The 22,118-nt window shown below is 50.4% G+C and overlaps 6 protein-coding genes across 6 annotated transcripts; 3 read left to right on the top strand and 3 right to left on the bottom strand.

The window, feature by feature from the left end:
- Positions 1–932: 932 nt before the first annotated feature.
- Positions 933–1,589, top strand: ABOM_003278 (DJ-1/PfpI family protein; the record flags this gene model as incomplete). The annotated part of the gene is made up of 1 exon (XM_022530408.1): positions 933–1,589. One exon carries the CDS (start codon positions 933–935, stop codon positions 1,587–1,589), a length of 657 nt encoding a protein of 218 aa, XP_022391481.1.
- A 2,297-nt stretch (positions 1,590–3,886) lies between these two features.
- On the top strand, positions 3,887–7,855 carry ABOM_003277 (putative sensor histidine kinase/response regulator; the record flags this gene model as incomplete). The annotated part of the gene is made up of 5 exons (XM_022530407.1): positions 3,887–4,212; positions 4,273–4,411; positions 4,472–5,739; positions 5,803–7,523; positions 7,596–7,855. The coding sequence occupies 5 exons, from the start codon at positions 3,887–3,889 to the stop codon at positions 7,853–7,855; spliced, it is 3,714 nt and encodes a 1,237-aa protein (XP_022391474.1).
- Positions 7,856–8,483: 628 nt separating this feature from the next.
- fluG (extracellular developmental signal biosynthesis protein FluG) lies at positions 8,484–11,134 on the bottom strand (the record flags this gene model as incomplete). The annotated part of the gene is made up of 2 exons (XM_022530406.1): positions 8,484–8,713; positions 8,770–11,134. The coding sequence occupies 2 exons, from the start codon at positions 11,132–11,134 to the stop codon at positions 8,484–8,486; spliced, it is 2,595 nt and encodes an 864-aa protein (XP_022391475.1).
- A 972-nt stretch (positions 11,135–12,106) lies between these two features.
- On the bottom strand, positions 12,107–13,728 carry ABOM_003275 (NAD-dependent succinate-semialdehyde dehydrogenase; the record flags this gene model as incomplete). The annotated part of the gene is made up of 3 exons (XM_022530405.1): positions 12,107–13,488; positions 13,556–13,643; positions 13,699–13,728. The coding sequence occupies 3 exons, from the start codon at positions 13,726–13,728 to the stop codon at positions 12,107–12,109; spliced, it is 1,500 nt and encodes a 499-aa protein (XP_022391472.1).
- Positions 13,729–15,362: 1,634 nt separating this feature from the next.
- ABOM_003274 (uncharacterized protein) lies at positions 15,363–19,661 on the top strand (the record flags this gene model as incomplete). Its single annotated transcript, XM_022530404.1, has 8 exons — positions 15,363–15,683; positions 15,764–16,171; positions 16,270–16,934; positions 17,033–17,767; positions 17,853–18,183; positions 18,491–18,964; positions 19,024–19,123; positions 19,198–19,661. The coding sequence occupies 8 exons, from the start codon at positions 15,363–15,365 to the stop codon at positions 19,659–19,661; spliced, it is 3,498 nt and encodes a 1,165-aa protein (XP_022391473.1).
- A 402-nt stretch (positions 19,662–20,063) lies between these two features.
- On the bottom strand, positions 20,064–21,578 carry ABOM_003273 (uncharacterized protein; the record flags this gene model as incomplete). The annotated part of the gene is made up of 3 exons (XM_022530403.1): positions 20,064–21,054; positions 21,109–21,342; positions 21,403–21,578. The coding sequence occupies 3 exons, from the start codon at positions 21,576–21,578 to the stop codon at positions 20,064–20,066; spliced, it is 1,401 nt and encodes a 466-aa protein (XP_022391478.1).
- Positions 21,579–22,118: the final 540 nt, after the last annotated feature.

Genomic DNA, 22,118 nt, shown 5'->3' with positions numbered 1-22,118 from the left:
TAGCCGTCCCATAACCGGCTATCGTCATCCTATGATATTCTCCCTCGCGTGTCTGCCTTCGATAAGGCACGCTAGACAAGGGTCTGTAACAGACGACTGAAACGCCCAATGCACACCAAGTAAATTCACGACCGTTGACAATCTGCGAAGGTCTACAGATAATTTCGTACCTGGATTTGCCATCAGAAGCACCTGCGGTAGATTTTCATGCGCAGGGCGAGTTGCCTATTTAGGCACATTGACCGGCGAAGAGAGCTCTGCCTAGGTGTAGAGGGTGTATGGGGATTAGACAGAGGATCTATCCATGTAAAACCCGCTATATTTAATTAACTAAGCTAACGGGTATTAGCTGAGATAATCGAATTAAAATTTTCTGATCACCATCCCCAACACAAGGCTAGTCGACAGACCGTGGGGTCTTGTGGAGCCTCCTCAGCCTTAACTCTGACTCTTATCTATGTAGTACAGCCGCTCTTATCGTACCGAAGCGTTGCTTCTTGAACGATCACTTCTTGCCGCGATAGTCGTGAAATGGTCCCTAGACCCTATTTGCATGGTCACGACTGACTATCGATCACCGGATGTATGCAACTATCTGCTAGTACGGTGGGATAGAATTGAGATACCTTGTTCCCTTCTGAATACCATAGAGATAGCCAGTCGATCGAGGTTACTGCTGTCCATATTACATCTTCCGTTCTTAAATATATGATCTAGATACCAAAGGTTTTATTCATATACAATGCTTTTTTTCTCTCTATCGAGACTCGAGCAGTCCATTCGGTGTCCCGCGGGGACCGGCGGTTCGGCGGTGGATTTTGCTAGCCACCTCTTTGTCTCACATCAGGTCCCAGTAACAATTCCACTGGGCGGGGTTTAAAAGGCCAGAATCACCCACAAATTATTCGGGGTTCACTGACAGCAAGGTCGCCATGGCGGAATCTATTACACCCCCTCTCCGTTTTGGAGTTGTCTTATTTCCCGGTTTCCAAGCTCTCGATGCATTCGGTCCTTTAGACTGTATCAATGTTCTCTCATGGTCGGAAAACATCTCTCTATCTCTACTGGCATCGTCCCTTGATCCAGTGACAACCAAACCCCCCACCTTACCGGGTGCAGTCGGTCAAAGCGTCGTGCCCACCCACACATTTGGCACAGCACCGCCTCTCGACGTCCTTCTCATTCCTGGCGGCTTGGGAACAATGGGAGACAGTCCAATTCTCCAAGAGATCATTACTTTTATCCAAAGGGTCTATCCACGGTTGAAGCATCTGATCACCGTGTGTACTGGCTCCGGGTTAGCCGCTCAAGCTGGCGTGTTGGATGGTAAACGTGCAACCAGTAACAAGAAGGTCTTCCAGGAGATTATTTCATTGAGGCCTCAGGTTCAATGGGTCTATCATGCGAGATGGGTCACGGATGGAAACATATGGACTTCGTCCGGGGTGAGCGCTGGTATTGATGCCACCCTGGCTTGGATTGAGGAGGTGTATGGAAAAGAGAAAGCGCAAGACATTGCGAATGAGATAGAGTACTGTCGGCATGAAAATGCAAGTCGTGATCCATTTGCCGGTTTGCATGCAATCTAAGGCCCGGGGCATATGAGGAATTATGATCTTTTGTCGATATCAGATTACCCTTCTCCAAGACAAGAAGATGCATTTTCAACGCTATTATCTCCTATTATGTACGACTTGATGGTCGGTGAACGGAATTGAACTTGTGTAGTGAAACCTTGTTCTCTTCCCTATATCAGGGACGTAAACAGGTGATCATCAAATGGCTATCCGTAGATTCAACAATTTCGTACTACTGTAAAGGTCTCAAAAGATGAAGAATAAAATGAGCAAAACTGAACCTTCCGCCTTGCACCTTTACCGCCCTCACTGCAGAGAGGCTCCTCGGTGGGAGGTAAACATGCAGTGGATGGAAGGGCGACGTTGGCAGATTGCCAACGGTCGTGAGCGTACTTGGTTTGCATTGATCGTTTCAGTCGTCCTCGCGCCTCCAGAGTCTTGTATTCATACTAGAGACTGCCAGCTCAAGAAATTGGCAGAATACTTGCGCAGCGAAAGAATCAGATAATCTTTTATTACTTCGCCTAAATTATTAAAATTATTCAAATAGATTATACTATATTATCTAGATTATCTACCTAGATTATCTATGCTACTTAAGCAAACTGTGTAAGTATTACAGTATATTTAAATACTCTAGAAATCTAGACCACGCAGATAATTCAAATGCTCGAGAAATCTAGGCACTGCACCGCGTTTGAAAGCTCGAGAAATCTAGGCATTGCACCACGCTCAAAAGCTCTAGTATAGAAATTAATAGTATAGTCTGGAGTACTGCCCAGATTTACTATTTAACTTGGCTTGAGATAATTATATAAGACAAAACAGGAATGACGTAACTGGTGAAATCTCGTCTAATTAGAATCTAGAATTGTACACTAATTAGAACGCAGATTCGATTGAGCAGTCTCCTATATTGCTTGCTACGCTTCGCTCCGCTGCGGAATAATAATTATACTATTTCAGAACTCTTAAAAAGTAAGACTATCTTTATATCTCTTCTATCTACAGATAAAGAATATCTATCTGTTGATTCTATTGCTCCTGTATATAAAGAAGATTTCTTGAATATGTTTACTGTAGAATTAATAACAGTACTATAATATCTAAAAAATCTAAACTAATTCTATAGTATTTCGTTGGAATATAGTGGCAGTACTATATAGTATCCACTGTTTCTTCAACCCGAGGACCGATGCGAATCAGTGGGATTCTAGAACGCTTAGTCAGGGCCCGTGACAGGCGCCCCCGCCTCAGGCAGCGATCGAGATGGACTCGAGAACATAAAAACAAGACCGAAGCCAAGCGAGGGACTAAATAGGGACTGATCACTGTTCATCGATCATCGGCACAAACATCAGCCAGTGGAATTGACAAGCTTGATTGCATTTCAATCGAATCGTGCATGCATGATGGGGTAGTGATGGGACGGAACTCGGCGGCAGGGCTAAAGGTGCCAACGCGTCGATCCAGACGTTAACTGGTGGTACTTCAGACCGAAAACCGGGTGGCCTTGAACTGCAGGCTCCACTCTTACCCGACGCAGCCTAGTGGTGCCCTGCAGGTGATCCAGTGAGAAAACAAGCTGGTCGGATGTCGTTTCATCATCTTCCTCCACTGCCCTGCCTGGTCCCCAATCATCAATCATCATAACTGTGACGACAATTCCGGCGCCCATCTGAGATCGTATGGGTCTTGCTCCCCTTGCCGGTCCAATGGCCGCGTACAGGTACCTCCAATCAGCCGGCGTCGCGGGGAACCAGACCAGCTTCAGGCCTGGATTGCCATATAATCTGGTATCCCGAAGTGGATGATGTCGCCCTGTCTGGCCCTTGTCATTTGTGCGATCGCCCATCGCCACTGACCCAGCAAAAACTCTCCATATGAGGCAACGAATGTCCCTTCTTTTTTTTTTTCCCATTCTTTGTTCCCTTACCGTGGGATTGTACCCTCAAGCCACGACGCTTGCTCCACCTGCTGTCCGCCTCTTGGCACATGCCACGGCCTGCATATTAAACCGGTTTCCTGTCTGGGACATTATTCATAAAACTCATTTTAGACTCCCGGTTTCAGCCCTTGTTTCCTCTGTTTTTTTCTTTTCGTTTTTTTTCCCTGGTCTTTCCGCCCTTTCCCCCTCCCATCCTCTCGATTTAGGCTCTTGCTTTGCGCCACACCCAATCCAACCGACAAACAATTCTGTCCTCAGAGAAGGGACTGACGATGGAGTGCGACTGAAGCCGTGAAGCGATTAAACCTCTTTGCGCGCTTTCTCCCCCCTCGTTCCGGCCGTCATCTCACTCTCAGCAACCATGGAATCCAGTCACAGAGGCCAAGACCACAATACTGGTCGCAGAGTTCGTGAGCTCTATCGCTACTTTCAGCCGGAACGAGTCCTCAATGGGAACCGGACATCCAACAGCAATGGCTTGCCCTTCTCAGCCTCGGCTCCAATCCAGGATTCGTTTCTCGCTACCCCACCGTCGCCGTCGATCTCTTCGCAACCACCGTTACCCGTCGGTGCAGCATCTGCGGTTGTGCCAGAGGAGGCCTTGGTCCTAAATAATCATAATACGACGTTGACATCCTTCGCGCAGCTAGCAGCGTTGCGTCTTGACGTCGAGCGTGTGCTGATTAGGTAGGTGGAATCTGTTCCGTTCTTGACTGAGCTGCCGTTATTAACCACTGTGCTGTCTAGTGTCTCGGATCGCAAGTCACAATTCATCCTGGCACAGTCAACGCGGTCATCTACTACACCAAGCAAGCCTGATTTGCCAGGAGGTGGGGTCTGGAATGGGTGTAGCACCATTTCTGCCGAGGCATGGAAGATGTGTGCGGTATGTCTCATCCGTCGGAAACACCATGCTCACTCACTAATTAGACCGTTTCTCGTGTAGGCTACGGTAGCGCTCGGTCCTTCGAAAAGAGACGAAGGCCAGTGCAAGTTCCTCGTCATTGACGATCTAAGCCAAAATGACGAATATAAGGGCCTTTCGTTTGTGCGTGAGAAGCCCAACTTCCGATTCTACGCAGGAACCCCTTTGACAACGGAAACCAATATCAATATCGGCTGTCTCTTTGTCCTGGATACTAAACCCCATGATGGATTGACCGACACGGACAAGGAGACGATGAAAACCGTGAGTATGCTGATCATGGACTATTTGCGAGTGAGCCGTCAAGCTTCTGAGGGGAGACGTGCCACTCGGCTATCTCGAGGTCTCAGCTGTTTTGTTGAGGGTAGTTCTAGCCTTGTGGATACATCACACCCGTCATATGCGGGAAGCTTCGCCGCGGTGCCGGGCACGCCCCAATCTTCGAACCTGAGGGCGAACCACCTCTCGGTGGGTTCGCTCAACAGTTTCGAGCTCCCATCCCGGCGATCTCAGAGTAGTGATACCCGTTCGATCAGTTCCATGTCAGAGGGTCGGGGCGATTCTGGCTTGTCGCCACTTCCGGATTGGTGGTCGGGTAATCGAGGAAATCAGCTGCTGGAGGAAACCCATGGTAACTCCTGGGCCTTCAAGCGTGCGGCAAATTTACTGCGTGAGAGTCTTGAGCTCGGCGGTGATGGTGGTGTCATTTTCTTGGAGGCAGGCAATACACCGATGCTCGATATGGAGAGCGGTAGCGACTGTTCTGCGGAAAACAGCTCGCCGGCTCCCGTATTGGCCATCTCGACAAACGATGAACCGTTCGCGCCGGGACCGGGTAGCTCCAATCTCTACCCAGCATCGAACTTCGATAATAGTTTTCTGCATCAGCTGCTCCGGCGCTATTCGAAAGGAAAGCTATGGTCTTTCCACCGAGATGGGCTAATCTCCAGCTCCGACGACGAAAAGCCTTCCCGGAGTCGTTCTCGAGCCACCAAGACCCCCGAACTCGGCAGGGGTACGGGAAAGAAGTGGAAGTCCCTGGAAAACTCCATGCTGAACCTCTACTTTCCCAACGCAACCCAGGTTCTCTTCGTGCCTTTATGGAACGCCGCCAATTCTCAATGGTTTGCTGGTTGCTTTTGTTGGAATACGATTGAAACCCGCGTCTTCAATTCGTCCGTGGAGCTGAGCTCTGTCCTTGGGTTTGGATCCTCGATCATGGCAGAGTACAGCCGGGTGGAGTCGCTTATTTCTGACCGTCAGAAGGGGGACTTTATCGGCAGTATTTCGTAAGTATATCCTCACTATCTTTAGTCTCGTAGGTCGGCTATTGATCAGTATCTCTTACACAGGCACGAATTACGTAGTCCCCTGCACGGTATCTTGGCGGCGGCTGAGTTTCTGGGCGGGACGAAGCTGGATGACTTTCAGGATTCGCTCCTGGAAACTATCGATGCATGCGGCCGGACCTTACTGGATACGATGAACCAGGTCCTGGATTACAGTAAGATCGTCTCTTTGGAGAAGTCATGGCGTCATATCAAGCGAGATAAAACAGTACCATCCGATTATCGGGCGCTCGATCGGTTATCAGCGCATTTGGACACGTATGTATCAACAGACCTAGCCCTTTTAACGGAGGAAGTGGTAGAAGGCGTGTGTCTGGGGCATACGTACGGTCAGAAATCCACTATCTCATCTGATCAACCTGTTGTGGTGTCGCCCGTGGAGGACCCAAGCGACAAAAGCCGCCTCTCACACCCTCAGCTTGGAGTCGATGTCGTCGTGAACATTGCAAAGAATGATTGGGTCTATCAGACCCAGCCAGGAGCTTTGCGGCGCATTATCATGAATGTGTTCGGTAACGCCATGAAGTATACAGATTCAGGTCGGGTGTCTGTGCGACTGGAGGTGACCGAGGCTGAGGGTCGTTATCGCCGGTCAGGCATGGAGGAGTTGGTGACCCTCGTCGTTTCGGATACCGGAAAAGGCATTTCGGAGGAGTTTTTGCGCGGGCGCCTGTACACTCCGTTCGCCCAGGAGGATACGTTGGCCGTGGGAACTGGTTTAGGGCTGTCTATTGTCCGGAGCCTTGTGAAATCGTTGAATGGTCACATCGATGTGAATAGCACGCCCGGTGAGGGGACTACTGTTAAGGTCACCCTGCCTCTCTTACGACCGGACGTCGAAGATATCGCTGAGGACCCGCTCACCCCACGGTCACCATCCGTAAAGGAAAAGGACAGCCCCACCGAAAGCCGTCTCTTACGGGACAACCACGCTGGGAGACGGGTTGCCATCGCTGGCGTGGAGCCAGATGAGATAGCAGGTCATCCATGGTGGTCTATTATCAGTCGTTATCTGACCGAGTGGTACGGTCTCGAGCTTGCCTCCTGGTCGTCTCAGACACCTGTCGATATCGTCCTATCTGATGGATCCGCTTCAGCTGCGGATCTGAAGAAGCAGTTTGTAACCAGGGTTCCAGCTCTTCTCCTCCTCTGCGACAAATCTGTCGACCGAACTACTAAGTTAAAAGAGTGCTCTTCTCTGGCCAGCTTAGTAAATATCATCCGCCCGCCATGCGGTCCACACAAACTTGCTCGAAGCATCCGGAAATGCTTTGATTCGCAAGCTGACAGCATCCCGACCACGAAGTCCATTGTCCTTCCGGACCGCCCCAAGTTCTTCCCCGATGGCAAAGGCGGCTTTGAGCCTGAGTTCTCCGATGATGTGGCAGAGTTAACACCAGGCGCCACGAGCAGTTCGAGCGCATCATCCTCTCTTGGATCGGCACATTCCCCAACACACAGTGAAATCCCGGAAATCCTCCCTACCATCATGTCTCCTTATTCCTCAGTACGGGATCCATCGCCGTCCGAAATCAAGGAACCAGAACCCAAGCCCCAGCGCCTTGCACGTGTCCTTGTCGTGGACGACAACTCTATCAACCTCAACCTCATGCTGACCTTCATGAAAAAACGTAACCTGGCTACGTTAGACTCGGCTGAGAACGGTAAAGTAGCAGTGGATGCCGTGGAAAGGCTTCAACAAGGCTATGATCTGATTTTCATGGGTAAGTCCCCTTTGCCCTTTGTACCAGTTTCCTTGGTTAGACAATTACGCAGATCCTAACTAAAACGAATAGATATCTCGATGCCCGTCATGAACGGCTTTGAAGCTACGCGGGCCATTAGAGCCATCGAGAAAGAACGCGACTGTTGTACGCCTGCGACGATCATTGCCCTGACTGGACTCAGCAGCTCGCGCGACGAGTCGGAAGCCCTCACATCTGGCGTCGATCTGTTCCTCACGAAACCGGTTTCGTTCAAGGAAGTCTCACGACTCCTGGAGGAATGGACAGAAAAAGGTCTAGGAGGCCGGCATAGACTGCCGACTCTGAACTGATTTTACACTTTGCATTTGTTTTGCATCTGTTCTGCATCTATCGTAGGTGGCTGGTCGATTACTTTTTTTGGGATTTTATTGGATGTGGATATATTCTTAGATCTGTCACGAGTGATACCCTTTGCATGATGATAATACACGAGTCATATGTTCTTGCGCAGCTGTATTGCTTTTAGTAGACATCTTGGAGCGGCGTCATATGCTTCATCCTGGCATATTTGTTTTTCAAATTTTAGATATGATACTGTCTATTTCTTCTAACCTCGCATCTGCCACCAAGGAAGCATGCCCAAGCAATTTAGAGCACAATATCATCTCATGATGAATAAATAGACAACCCCGTTCACTAACACCCAAGAGTCTAGATAATACAATACAGCTTCACTAGATCTAAAAGCCTCTAGTCCTGTCTAGACCAAATGCCACCCTCCTTGCCAGAAATCTACTATTCTAACGACAGTGTTCGAACTATTCAAATATACAATAGAACATCTCAAAATCAACCAAGGTATCATTCGTAAAGCGTAGAAATTAAATAATCTATCCAAGACATCATAGGACATGCGCAAATATGCCATGTCATCAGGCGAAAGGTATTGAAAAAACAACTCATGGAGATGGATGAAGGCTAATAACGTTCAATAAGCCACGTTCTTCTGGTGGTTTCGTCCATGGCGAGTAGACGTTTACTCTCCATGCGCTTGACGCTGGTGTAGTTGTTGACGACGGTTTCGCCGATGACGCTCTGCAGGGCGGAGTCTGCCTCCAGGGCGTCTAGACTTTGAGCGAGAGATTTGGGGAGTGCGGTTGTGATACCCAAGGCTTCGCGCTCGGCTGGGGGTAATTTGGCAGCGTCGTCTGTTTTGATTTCGTTAGTTCGTTCGGTTCCCTGTTCTGGTTGGGGAGAAACTTACGGATACAGTCCTTGACGGTGAGAGGGAGGTTCTCCGTCACGCCGAGATAACCGGCGGAGAGGAAGGCAGCGATGGCGAAGTACGTGTTGGCCAGTCCATCGAGCGTCTTGATCTCCCAGTGGCCCGGGGAGATCTTGCGGATCGGAGTTTCACGGTTCTGCGTGCCCCATGTGACCCATTCGCTGCCGGCCCAGAGACCTGACTTAACGCGGTCGTAACTCACGTCCTGTGACAGAGTGAATGCTGCCAATGCTGGGTAGTGGCGCATAACGCCGGCGAGGAAGGCATCTTCGTGAGTGGGGGGAGCGATGGAGACGTGCGCGTGCGACGCCGAGCCCGCGGCGTGGGGCAGCGGACGGGGGTGGAGCGTCGCACGGAGGCCGTGCTGCTCGGCCACACAGGTGACAACTTGACGGGCTTTCAGCAGGGTGTCGACCGCGGCGATGGGCGAGCCTGGGGGCAGGATAAACTCAAATTGGCCCGGGGCAGATTCGGCGTGGAATTGCTCCAGATGGATGCCTGTCGATGCGAGGGCCTCGACAATCTCCTCCAGTAGGGGGACCATCTTCCGGGTGTCGCTGGTCATTTGAGACCAGGAGTGGTTCCGGACCACGGGCACATAGTCGGTCTCGCCCGCATCATTGGTGGTAGGCTTCAGAAGAATGACTTCAATCTCAAAGCCGCAAGTCACCTCGATCCCGTGCTCGCGCAGGCTGTTCGTGACCCGTTGCAGAGTCGTCCGAGGACAACCGGGCAGTGGGGCGCCTTCCTCCGTCTTCCAGTAGGTCATCACGGTGGCACTTTTCGAGTCGATTCCCACATTGCGGCGAAGACTGGACAGGTCTGGCTCCATGTAGAATTGGCCTGTCACCGACCCTTCCGGCGCAACACTATCATCTTGCAGCATCAGTTGGGTGCAGAGACAAATGCCAACCCGTCGTTGCTTGCGCACGATCTTGGCAAACTCCGCGACAGGGAACATCCGAACTCGGGTGGTATTGGTGTAGTCAATGAATTGCATCCAGATATACTTGACATCGGGATTGCCCCGCATGAATGCATCGAGAGTAGCGGTCGACGAGGCGGTCACGGAGTTCGCCGAAACCGGTGCCTCGTAAGCGAGCTTCTCATTCAAGCTGTACGCACGGTTGGAGTTGTGGAAGAGGATGTCCGCGGCCGCCTGTTTAGCCTGGTCGACGGTAAAATCGCCGTGGTGAACATAATCGACGAAGACCTTCTCCATCACATCGCGGAACTGCTTGTTGGCCAAGTAGAAGGTTTCCGGGAAGAAATGACCGTCGGTGCTCCAGAGCAGACGTGTGGTGGGCACAATGTCCAGACTCTCGCGCAGAATGGACTCCTGGGCATCGCGGCTCACCATGGGGAAAACCTCCCCCAGGTCCAGGTAGACATTGGGGTATACACACGCCAGATATCCGGCTTCGCGCGTGTACGGATACGAGGAGTGCAGCAATACGAAATCTACTTCCGGGTACTGAGCGATTAATGACTGCAGGTGGGCCGGGTTGGCGAGCACTAGGTCGATGTCGTTATCGCCCAGTCCGGTGTGCAGCTGCAACGGTTTGTTGGGGGCCGATGTGGTGGCGGCGGCCTTAGCGGACTGCAGGCGATTGAGCGTCTGACGTACGACCCAGTCATTCAGCCGCTTGTCCTCCACCCGGTATGCAGACCCCGGTCCTTGGCCAACCGTACGCGCGAATGACTCTAGCAGAAGGGTATCATCGCCGTCCTCGGTAGGCTGGACGTTAAGCCCAGTTCGGTAGCAAATCACCGATTTGAACCCCACCACTGCGGGGTCTGCGATCGCCTCGGCGATACGTTGCTTAAAGCCCTCACGGAACTGCTCCCACCGCTCCCGCAGCACCGAGACGTCTCCTTGCTGAGGCCGGGCGTCCTCCCGCATCAGGGTGGAAATTGTTTCGGCGGCCAATGTCTCGATCCGCACAATCCGCTTGGTCTGCGATGTGGTGAAGCGGTCATGCCATTCGTAAGATTCAATATCTTGGTCGGTGAGTAGATCGTCGAGAAGCAAAGTATGCGTGCCCTGTAGACACTCGCGAATCAGGCCGTCATAGTCGCGCTGTACCCATGCGTCGCGTGCCGCCTTGACATGATCCCAGTCGGAGGAGGCACAGCGATAGAGCGCGGCGAGCTGTGTGGCGGCGCGGTGTAGTGGTAATGTAGAGGGGGCATTGCGCAGGGCGGATCCCTGAGCTTCTGACGTGATCTGTTCAAAGGGATACTTGGCGTAATTGCAGGCCTCGTCGCGCTTCAGGAGGTTATGGGCATGGTTATCAATGAGGGGATGGGTTTGAATCCAGGATTGAAGGGAAGTGAGATCCATGATTTGAGTCAGGAAAATATTGATTATTATGATTAGGTAGAGTTAAGAGAAAGAACGTCGTAATTAAGAGATCAATAATAGTATGTTCATCACAGAGTCGGTCTGAAGTAGTATGGCAGGCAGAGAAGTCACAAGACAGAAGACCGAGAAGTATAGTATATAAACGACCCAGGGAAGATCGACGGCACCAGAAGCGAGAGAAAAAAAATCGAACAAAAATAGAAAATCGAAAAAAACACAGTAGATGCTTACCCAAAGAGGCAACTCGTCAATGTTCGAGTGTCGATCAAGTCGTCGAGATGGTCGGAATTGATCAGGCACGTAAGGCGCGATGTGACAATATCGGAGATGTTACCTCAAAAGAAAGCATGCTTAGGACAGGGTTGGAGACCAGAGATGCAGTCTCGGCATGATTGGCAGGAAAACTCGTCCTGACACAGGGGAGACAAATCCTGCCAATCCCAAGGCGGAAGACTCGACGACCGTGAGCTGGGGTGGAATCAAATCATTCATGGAGAGAGAAGATAGAGAGACACGCGGGCATGGATGAAAAAGAAGATCAAACCAAATCCATCGATGATCACTGGATCGCTCGTGCACTATACCGTATCGGGCAATCTCTACGAGCAGCGGCAACTTCCAATGCGGCAAAGTGCCGACTTTTTTGCCCAGTTGGATAGCGCTAACTCAACTTAGATGCTCCTCGGATCGCGCTAGACCTCATCCGGTAATTAGTGCCTGTTCGGAGCTGGACTCCGACCGCCCACCGTTTCCATTTTATATTAATTATACTACGATTCAATCTAGTTATGCCTGAGGCCCGTGCCTAATTCCTCATACGGTGGATCCGTTAATGCATGACATTTCTCGATTAGACTACCTAGAGCAGTTAAACACCGTCCAGACTGCAGAGAGGACACCTAGCCTGCCTGTGCAGACATTAATAATACTCTCTCTTATGCCTACTGCGTACTAATACTGTCCCTCGATCGTAAGAGTTCCCGTCTTGGTCACCAAATACTCATTCACGGCGACCTCCTTTCCACTTTCCTTACCATAGCCGGACTCCTTGATGCCTCCAAATGGAGACTCTGCGGCGGAGGAGTTACCCGTATTCATTCCGATCATGCCGGCGTCCAGGTTCTCTAGTAACCTCCACATGCGGTCGATGTTCTTGGTGAACGCGTAACTCGCCAGTCCCATACTAGTGTCATTGGCCAGCTGCACTGCCTCTTCCTCCGTTTCAAATTTATAGAGGGCAGCGATAGGCGCAAAGGTCTCCTCCCGGGACACCAACATGTCCTTGGTCATGCCCGTCAGGATCGTGGGCTCAAAGAAATACCCCTTGGTATCCGTGACCTTGTTCCCTCCCAGAATCACATCAGCCCCGAGTCGACGGGCGTCTTCGACCTGGCTGAGCGCCTTGTCAATGCTCCGAGGGGTGGTCACGGGGCCCATCGTCGTACCCTCTTTGGCCCCATGGCCCACCACCAACTTCTGCGTACGCTCCTTGAGCAACTGCGCAAAGCGATCATAGACGCCCGCCTGGACGTACACCCGGTTGGCCGTGATACATGCCTGTCCAGCATGCCGCCACTTCAACGCCATGAGCTGATCCAACGCCTGGTCCAGATTAGCATCATCGAACACCAAGAACGGACAGTTCCCGCCCAGCTCCAGCGTCAACTTCTTCAATCCATGTGCACAGTGGGACGCAATCAATTTCCCGACCCGCGTAGAGCCTGTGAAGGTCACCTTCTTCACCAACGGATGCTTACACAACGCCTCACTCAACGGCGGTGTATTCTCCAGGTCCGTCGTCAACACGTTGAACACGCCCGCCGGGAAACCCGCTTTCTGCGCCAGATGCGCCAACACCAGCGCCGACAGTGGCGTCTCGGGACTCGGCTTCACGATCAACGTGCACCCCGCCGCGAACGCCGCGCCCGCCTTACGCAGAACCATCGCGATGGGGAAGTTCCAGGGCACCAAGGCGGCCGCCACGCCAATCGGCTGCTTGACCGTGAACACGCGGCGATTCGGCGCCGAGGGCACGCTGATGCTGCCGTGAATACGCTCGGCCTCGCCAGCGAACCACCAAGTAAAACCGGTCGCATAGTCGATTTCTCCGTAGGACTCCGCCAGCGGCTTACCCGTCTCGTGGGTGAGGATCTTGGCGAGGTCGGGTTTGGCTTCCCGGATGAGCGCGTCCCATTTCATGAGCCATTGCGCTCGCTGGCGGGGATTGCTTTTCTTGTATTGCTCGAAGGCGGCATGTGCGGTTTCCACCGCTGATGGAACGTCGTCGGCGCTGTTGGTGGGACAACTGGCCCACGCAAGGTCGGTTCCGGGGTCTTCACATCATAGATGTTAGTAACCATGGTCGCGTAGCTACGTAGGCTTTATTATCCGGCACTGTACCGATGACCTCAAACCGCTTTCCACTCTTCGACTGAACCCAGCTGTTACCCACGAAGGAGTCAAAGTGGAGCAGACTTGGGTCGTTCAGCTATCAACCGTCACTGCATTAGTTGCTATCCGATCGTGCCAAGAGAATCACATACCTCGAACGGCAGTTTATACTGTGTAGCCATGATGCGATATGCTGTTTGTACGGGCGACCCTGTAGATTCTGTAACTACAGAGAGATAAATCCCGGAGGAAAAGAAAGGTGGAGAGCTTTGCGACGCATATGAACATTTATAAGCATCTCGATGTTGTTCAACCCCGCAGCGCAACCCCTCATTGGATTTTCCCTCGGCAGCGGCTGTAGTTAAGGTAGTATCAAGATACACTTAGGAAATTCATAAAAGTAACGATAGCAGATCGTAACTGTACTTCAGTATATCGTCATCATACCAAAAGAAATAATAGGAGAATGCAAACAAAAATAAAGTTATACTAAATTATCCACAGTTGCCGGTCTCCCGTCACCTCTCCGATATAACACTGAGAGCTCTAGAGTATACGCAGCTTCCGCTGCAGAAAGGACCCTGCATATGATGTTAGACTCGGTCCTTTATCTATGATTAACCGGGTCTAAATACAAGGTTGTTAGGTTGGTGATACCTATTTTAATAATTCATTTGTACCGGATAGGGGGCGATTCCCTCGACCTAAAAGATCTTGTTCTGACGAGGAGAAAAGAACATGATTCGGTCTTTGTATTAGACACTACTATTATTCAAAATACTAGGTATATATTCCCTAATCGACCCAGGCTTCCTACCCTGAATAGTAGATCCTTCGTCATAATAATACTGCATCTCCACGATTAGACCGAGGACACACAAGTCTTATGTGAATGATCCCTTAGGCCACATATGGGCCGGGTAGAGGTCCAGAAGGTTGACTTGCAGGGCTTCATACTCTTGGGTATAGAATTGAGTTTTCGTAGCAGTATGAATTTACCGATTCATATCTGCAAGGAGAAATTCTAAAATGGACCTCATTGTAACTTGTTTTACCGTTGGTAGGGTAGGGAGAGGTGCTTGATTTAATATCAAGGGCATACATACTCAGGGACCCACCTACGGCACCAACCGGTTCGGCTTTTGATCTACGAGTCCTATTTATAGTTGAGGGGGAATGATAGGTCGAATAGTCGGTCTTTTATTGATTTGTTTTTTTCGCTTGCATACTTAATTATTCTCCAGCGAAGCAAGGGCAACATTGAATTCATGATCTCTCATCGCAACTGCTACTGAGGTATCAGATATAGGTCTCGAGGCAATGACGGATACTACTAGAGTATGGGACATGTGGCATGAGAATGCTAAAGATCAGCAGAATTTCTAACAGCCTTCAACAGTCATACACGCCTTGTAAACTGGAAGGTTAGGGTGATTCTCATCGAAGTCGCAAGGAGGTGGCAAGGGGGAGGAATATGTGGACCATCAAACATTTCTAGAAGTAGATGTCGATCGACAGTAGTATCTGATCGACACAATAGACAAGATCCCAAAGTTGATATAACTGATTCCACAATATAATCTTGAGGAAAAGGGGTCCAACCATTCAGCAACACGTCAGTCGTTATGCTTAGAAAGTCCGGAGGACGCCAAACATGATATCATTCCTTTAATTCCTTTTTTTATTCTACTTCATTGACGCTCCTTGCATGGACTGTGTGCCACGGCGGAATGATCAACAGAATGCAAAAAGGCTGTGGGATGAACGGCCTTGACGACCTTCGTCGTTCGAACATCTTAGAACGACAAGACCAAATATGGGACATGTGCGCCTCCCCTCGACTGGAACAGGCTTCCTGATAGTCTTAATTCTCCATGTGTATGCTTCTCGACATATATTGTCATGGACGATCCGATGGATAACAACCCCCTATCGGTCGCTGGTGCAGGTCTATGAAGACCAGGATGGGGAGGCTACACAACAGACCATCGAACACGCTGCAAAATGGGGCCTTCGTTTGGCCATCCTGATTATCGCAACAGCTGGGTTGGCCATATTAGGGCTACGGATGGGGCTTACAATGCCTCATATAGAGTATCCCGCAAATGTGGCGTATTGGATGGAGTTCGGCATCTGGGTAAGGGCTTCTCCTGACATAACATTAGTTTCAATATTCCTCCACGACGTTGAGTTGAAAGAGCTGACAGCTTTTCAAAGATATGTGTTCTCATCCAGAGCATCGCCCTCACTGTTCCCGCCTCGTCCACTGAACATTTTGCGGTTAGCTGGAGGACGGGGGCGAGTAGTCTTATCGCACTCCTGATCTGTCTCGCCCAAATTTATGCCGACTCCCACTTAGGCCACCTTGGAAAGGTATACATTGTACTTGCTGGTGCCCAGATTGCCATTAGTGTTGCAATCGGCCTCCTCAGCTCGTTGATTCCACGACGTCCGGATGTTTTCTATAAGGGTATCATGGTTGATCGACAATTCACCACCAGTCTGCTAGGCTGGGTCAGCTTTTCATGGATTGACCCAGTCTTGCGTGAAAGTGAACATTCTAAATGCTTAACTATCGATGATTTGCCGGAGCTAGATAATAGCACGAGGGGAGAAACGTATACCGTACATGGAAAAGGATGGTAGCAAAGTACAGTTTGTCAGCGAGCTGGGGGTTATGGTGCTCAATATTTCAATCCCATGGCCGTGCTTTGCTCTATCAGATGGTGATTACTATCCTGCTCTCTTTCCTCAGCTTTGGCCCACAAATAGCCTTATGGCAGATCCTGAAGCTGCTGGAAGCCCGAGAGTCCGGACAAAATGCCGATATGCTTTGTGTTCCGGTTATTGGCCTCGGCCTGTCTGTGATGGGGTCTGCAACACTAGACACGTTGAAGTTTTGGATCTCATATAACAATCTAAGCCTTAGGGTGCAGCAGCAGCTATCTCTCGCTGTCTTCAACAAGGCAGTTCAGCTGCATCGAGCCTCAAGCTCTGACGAGGCGGGCAAGGACGAAACAAGTCCGACTCCAGTTAATATGGTTGCCGTCGATGCTAGGAACATAGCGGGGTTTTTCTGCTTTTTCTTCGTCGTATATGAATCACCAATCAAGCTGGTCATTGCTTCCATTTTCCTGACTCGGCTACTGGGCTGGCGGAGCCTGGTTGCTGGAGTCGCCATCTGGGGCCTCCTTACTCTCTTCAATACTTGGGCAGTTAGCAAGTATTCTACCACGCAAGCATCATTAATGCAGCATCGCGACTGCAGGCCCAGAGCTGTGGTAGAGATGCTTCGAGGATCCGCCAGATTAAGTTTTCCGCACTGGAAAGCCGGTGGGAGGAAAGAATTCGTCAATTGCGAGGCACTGAAATCCGAGCCCAGTGAATGGTCTGTCTCTGGCAGATGGCCTTTATGTCAATGTATTTCATAAGCCCAATCATCCTTTCAGCAACTTGCCTTTCGGTGTATATATTCTACCATGGAAGTCTGGATGCCGCCACGGCATTCACAGCTTTGGCTGTTATGAGCTCTCTTGAAATGGCGATGGGCATACTACCGGATATCATATCATTCTTCTTAAGTGCAAAAGTGAGTATGAAGCGGGTCACAACATATCTATCTCAGCCAGAGCGTTTCAGTAAAGTTATTCCCGCCGAGCGGATTGAACTTCAGGATGCGACAGTTGCTTGGCCCGGGTGCAGCGGCACAGCCAGCACTTTGACAGGTCTAACTCTGTCATTCCTCTATGATTCCCCGAGCATTATCACCGGACCAACAGGCTCCGGCAAGGGTCTTCTTCTTGCAGCGATATTGGGGGAAGCAGATATTTTGAACGGCAGTATATCGGCACCAGTACCAGTCTCGTTTGAGCAAATCGCACATGTTGGGCCCGCCGATCCCTGGGTGATAAACTCTGCAGTGGCATTTGTTTCTCAGTCGATGTGGCTACAGACATCCACCTTGAGAGAAAATATCCTTCTTGAGTTACCGCTAGATAAGGAGAGATATGCTAAGGTGATCTTCGCATGCGCATTGGAGAAGGACTTGGAACTTCTTCCCCAAAGGGATCAGACGGAAATCAGTGCCAACGGGGCAAACCTCAGTGGCGGACAGCGCTGGCGTGTTTGTCTCGCTCGTGCCTTATACTCACGGGCTCGTACGCTTCTGTTGGATGATATCTTCAGTGCCCTGGATGTTCATACGTGCGAGCACATCTCCCAGTACGCCTTGGGTGGGGAGTTGTTGCAAGGGCGAACGTGTATCCTCGTCACTCACCACCTCAAACTATGCTTATCACGTGCGAAGTACTTTGGTCCAGCTTGAGAATGGTGGTTTAAAGTCGGCAGATATACTACCTGAGCCGCAAGCAGCCCCTCAGCAACCACTGATATCGTCTATCCAGCTAAAGGAGGAGCTATTGTCAGCTCCCGTTGAGTCGCTGTACCCTGACAGAGGCTCCCTGGAAAGTGTAAACACCTCCATTACCTCTGCAGCTGCCGAGAAAACCAGCAGGTGGGCTCCCAATTCCTCTGAACGCAGAGTTGCTAGTACTTTCGCAAAAGAGGGGGGTAATATCTTCCAATGGCTGTTTCTGGTTGTCTCGTTTATCGGGTTCTCAGGGCTTATGTTGGCTAAGGTAAGATCCCACTGACCCTACAAAGCGTTCATATCTCTTGATTCTTTCACTGATTCTCTCAAAGTCCTGGTGGATTCATATATGGACGGATGATTTTCAGGCATAGATTCCAGTCCCTCGTCAAGCCACCGAACAAATCACCTCTCAACACTCAGTATTGTACTATCTCGGTGTATATATTATACTCTCGGTGCTAGCGTGTGCCTTTGGGACAGGCCGTATTTATTCCACTTCGTCCGTTGCACTTCGAGCCTCGCAAAATCTGTTCCATAAAATACTCTCTTCAGTGCTCTGCGCCACTCTTCAGTGGCATGACAACACGCCCCTAGGACACGTGCTTAGTCGATTCTCCGCTGATTTCAATGCTTTGGATGCTCAAGTTGGAACCGAGCTTTGTGCTACATTTGAGTACACAATGGATGTGGCTGCAGCATTGATTGCCGGCACCATCGCGAATCCCATCCTCCTTATTATCACTATAATCCTCCTGACGATGTACTTCTGGTGCGCTCGCCGGTATATCAAGGCATCCCGACAGTTGAAAGACTTGGAAAACGACGCTAAAGGACCACTTCTCGAGGAACTTGAAAGCACAATCAGTGGTCTGTCTTCTGTCCGGGCCTTTGGGCAAGTTGACGTTGCTGTACAAAGATTTCAAGATAAAGTGGGCCGCCACGCATGCGCATTTTGGCATCTCTGGCTGCTCAACCGGTGGTTGGGCTTCCGAGTCAATGTGATGGGTGCTGCATTTTCCGCTCTTTCCGCGGTGATGGTGGCTTACGTGCCGGGGATCAGCCCGTCGGTGGCTGGATTTGTAGCCAGCTAGCAATTGTCCCGTAGCATCCTGTGCTTTTCCGTGGAACGGTGCGGTCGAACCTTGATCCTTTTGGCGAGTACGATGACGCCGCCTTTGCCGGCGCACTGTGCAAGCCGTGGGATGGTACCAGAATCGTGACTCAGAAGACAGCTCCCTAGAATCTGGGTTCCCACTCCGATCCTCCTCAACCGAGTCAGACCGCGAATCTCTAGTCGAAGAAGGCGTCGACACGGAGCACGACTATCTCCTCATGGGGAAAAACACAGAAAGTCCGCTCGACCAGCCGGTTGCCGACTGTGGAGAGAATCTCTCTCATGGACAACAGCAGCTCCTTTGTCTTGCTCGAGCTATCATCCGACGTCCAAAGATCCTTGTCATGGATGAGGCAACATCCTCGGTTGATAGTTCAACTGACGATCTGATCCAGCGAAGCTTACGCTCAGCCCTTGGCCAATATCAGACCACCTTCTTGGTTATTGCTCATCGGTTGAAGACAATCGCTGACTCGGATATGGTGCTTGTCATGGATGATGGGTTGATTATAGAATCGGGCAGTCCGAAGGAGTTACTCCTTCGTGAGCAGTCATGTTTCCGGAGCATGCTGTATCAGGATCCGGAGCGGGAGATGCTGGAAAATATCATCTTAAATGGGATTGAATGATCTTATTTTGTCAGCTTAGAGTGCACATATAAGCTAGCGGATTTCGTATACAGCAGATTTGTAACGAATGACTTAAAACACCCTTGCAGCAGTCTAGCAAATCCGGAAGTATCTTTTAATGTCGAAAGTTTGTATAGTGATAATTAGGCCTGTTATGATTGCCGGTTAAGCGGTTGAGACCAAGAGGAACCTCGCGTCATAATAATTGCCGACAGGATCGTGGGTCCAGGATAAATAAGCTACCACCGTACAACGCCATTGACGGCGTATGCACCTAGCATGTATTGCCAAGGAGAGTGCCTCATGGTGATTTAATAGCCTTAGCTTCAAGTAGTATAATTAGAAGCTGTATAATAACGCCCTTTGCCAGTCGAACTAGCCAATACCCCAGCGTCATGCGCGCTATGTAGTCTTATCTACAAAGTTGGCTACCTTCCTACCCGTTGCACTGCGAACGAACCCATCTAAACCAGTGAGGAACCTCAGCTCAAAAAGATCCTCGTTGAAATCAAATACCATAAAGAAGTGCTTGATTTCTTTAGTCAAATCTGCTTCACTGAGCAGATTCCCATCCGGCACCGAGGCTCGTAACAGACGGACTTCCAAGCATTTGTCTAATCCTTCCGGCTTGGTCCAAAGGATGACCTGCCACTGAAGAATACCCCAACTAGCCTGTCGCATGAGTGCTTGAAGTGTGTCAAACTCAAAGTACTCCCCGTACCAGTCGAAGCTGATCCGTTTGTCACGCCCATAAATACGGACAATGCGGTAGTGCTCAGCCTCCTCTGCGGGCAATCTTGTCCGAGTTTCCGCAGGCAGCGGATGAAGAGACGCGACATCCCCACAGACATACCGTACTAGAGGATTTCGCAGCCGCTGCAAAGATGTTTGCAGGAGTATTCCTTTTTCGCCGTCGGGGGCATCCTCTATATCCCCGTCATGACAATAACTCTTCACTGCTGTATTTTGGGAGGATAGGGGCAGGACCTCGAGAAGCATCGTCCGAGTATCGTAGATAAAGTCAGCAGATGACGAATCGGTATTATGGTTGGTAAGCAAAGGGTTAGATACAGCCCATGGACCGGCCTCTGCGCTCCCAATAACCGAGTAGATGGTAACCTCCCCGAGCACCGACTTGATAAGATTCTTTTGTGCGGGTGTCATAGGCTCGGATGTATAGATAACCTTCCGGATTTGGAGAGACGCTTTCTGGTCAACAGGCAGCGTGTCAATATATCTGACTAACTGGACTAATTGCCCTGCATCGCCAGCCACCACATTGACACGATACTGGCTCAGCGCGTCGACGACTGCTTCCATTGCCATTTCGGCCCCAGCACATAAAACAGAGGCTCCCGCGGCTTCAAGCAGCTCTGTTACAAGATCAAGGGCTCTGTGAACACTGTTAGCCACTAGCCAATCTCACTGTGGTAGTGCATCGACCCACCGATAGAAATGTCCGGAGACATGCATGGTTAGAGCCCAGTCACCTGGCTCAATAATTTGACAGGCCCGCATTAATGCCCCTATCGCAGCGCGCTGTTGACGATTCTCCAAGGAGTCCGTGGCAAACACCATCGGGGCACCGCCCGACCCACCCCCGGTGGTGCTAATATAAGTATTTTGTCGATAACCATTCTGGGGATTAGTATCCGCGGTAAGCCGAGCAATATGCTTGTATCTTTTGGTAGGAAGCCGTTAGTCCCCTTAAAACTGAATACATCAGACCAAACTATCTTACAATTTAGACTTCTCTGTGGGTGGGAAGGAATGCAAATGGATACCACCGGGGTGATCATCGGAGTTTGCAAGGATGTCAGTTAATCTTTCGCGTGTCGGGGCCCATTCGGCATCAGAGTAAAACGGATGAACCCTGGCTACGCTAAGGATCTGAGACAGGAGGTAATATCCCGCCATCTTGTTGATTGTCGAGAGAACAGCTTATCTTAGCCCGCAAGCGTTTTTAGGTCGTCTCGTCGCAGCTTTTGTTTGGATACGTACCCGGCGGTGGGTATCATTGCAAGTTATATATTGCGTTGCCTTCAATTGGCCATAACTTCTTCTTGTCCCACGTACGGAGCGGTTGACCGCTCATCTCAGGTTGTTTGACTGTATCCACTGCATGACACGTGACCGCATACACGATCGTACATGGCTCGTATAATGAATGATATGTGTTCCCGCAGAGCCATACAAACAATCATCCCTTGCGTAATACTGGTCGATCTGGTCTACGTATGTATGTATAATATTATACAAGTTGGACTGGGTGGAATCACGTGACCGCCTTTCTAACTGACCACTTTCTGAGGCGATACCTGAACTTCTACGGCAAAGGTAGGGCACATAAAGGGAGTAGCCGACGAACCTTGAGGAATTGACGAGGCTGTCTGTTCCTTTGCCAGAAAAACACGTCGTCCGTGTCTCCGGTGGGTTCAACTTCCTCGGCTTCTCATC

Source organism: Aspergillus bombycis (assembly GCF_001792695.1).
Source record: "Aspergillus bombycis strain NRRL26010 chromosome Unknown contig00020, whole genome shotgun sequence".
Taxonomy (NCBI): domain Eukaryota; kingdom Fungi; phylum Ascomycota; class Eurotiomycetes; order Eurotiales; family Aspergillaceae; genus Aspergillus; species Aspergillus bombycis.
This window is presented reverse-complemented; position numbering and strand designations above follow the sequence as displayed.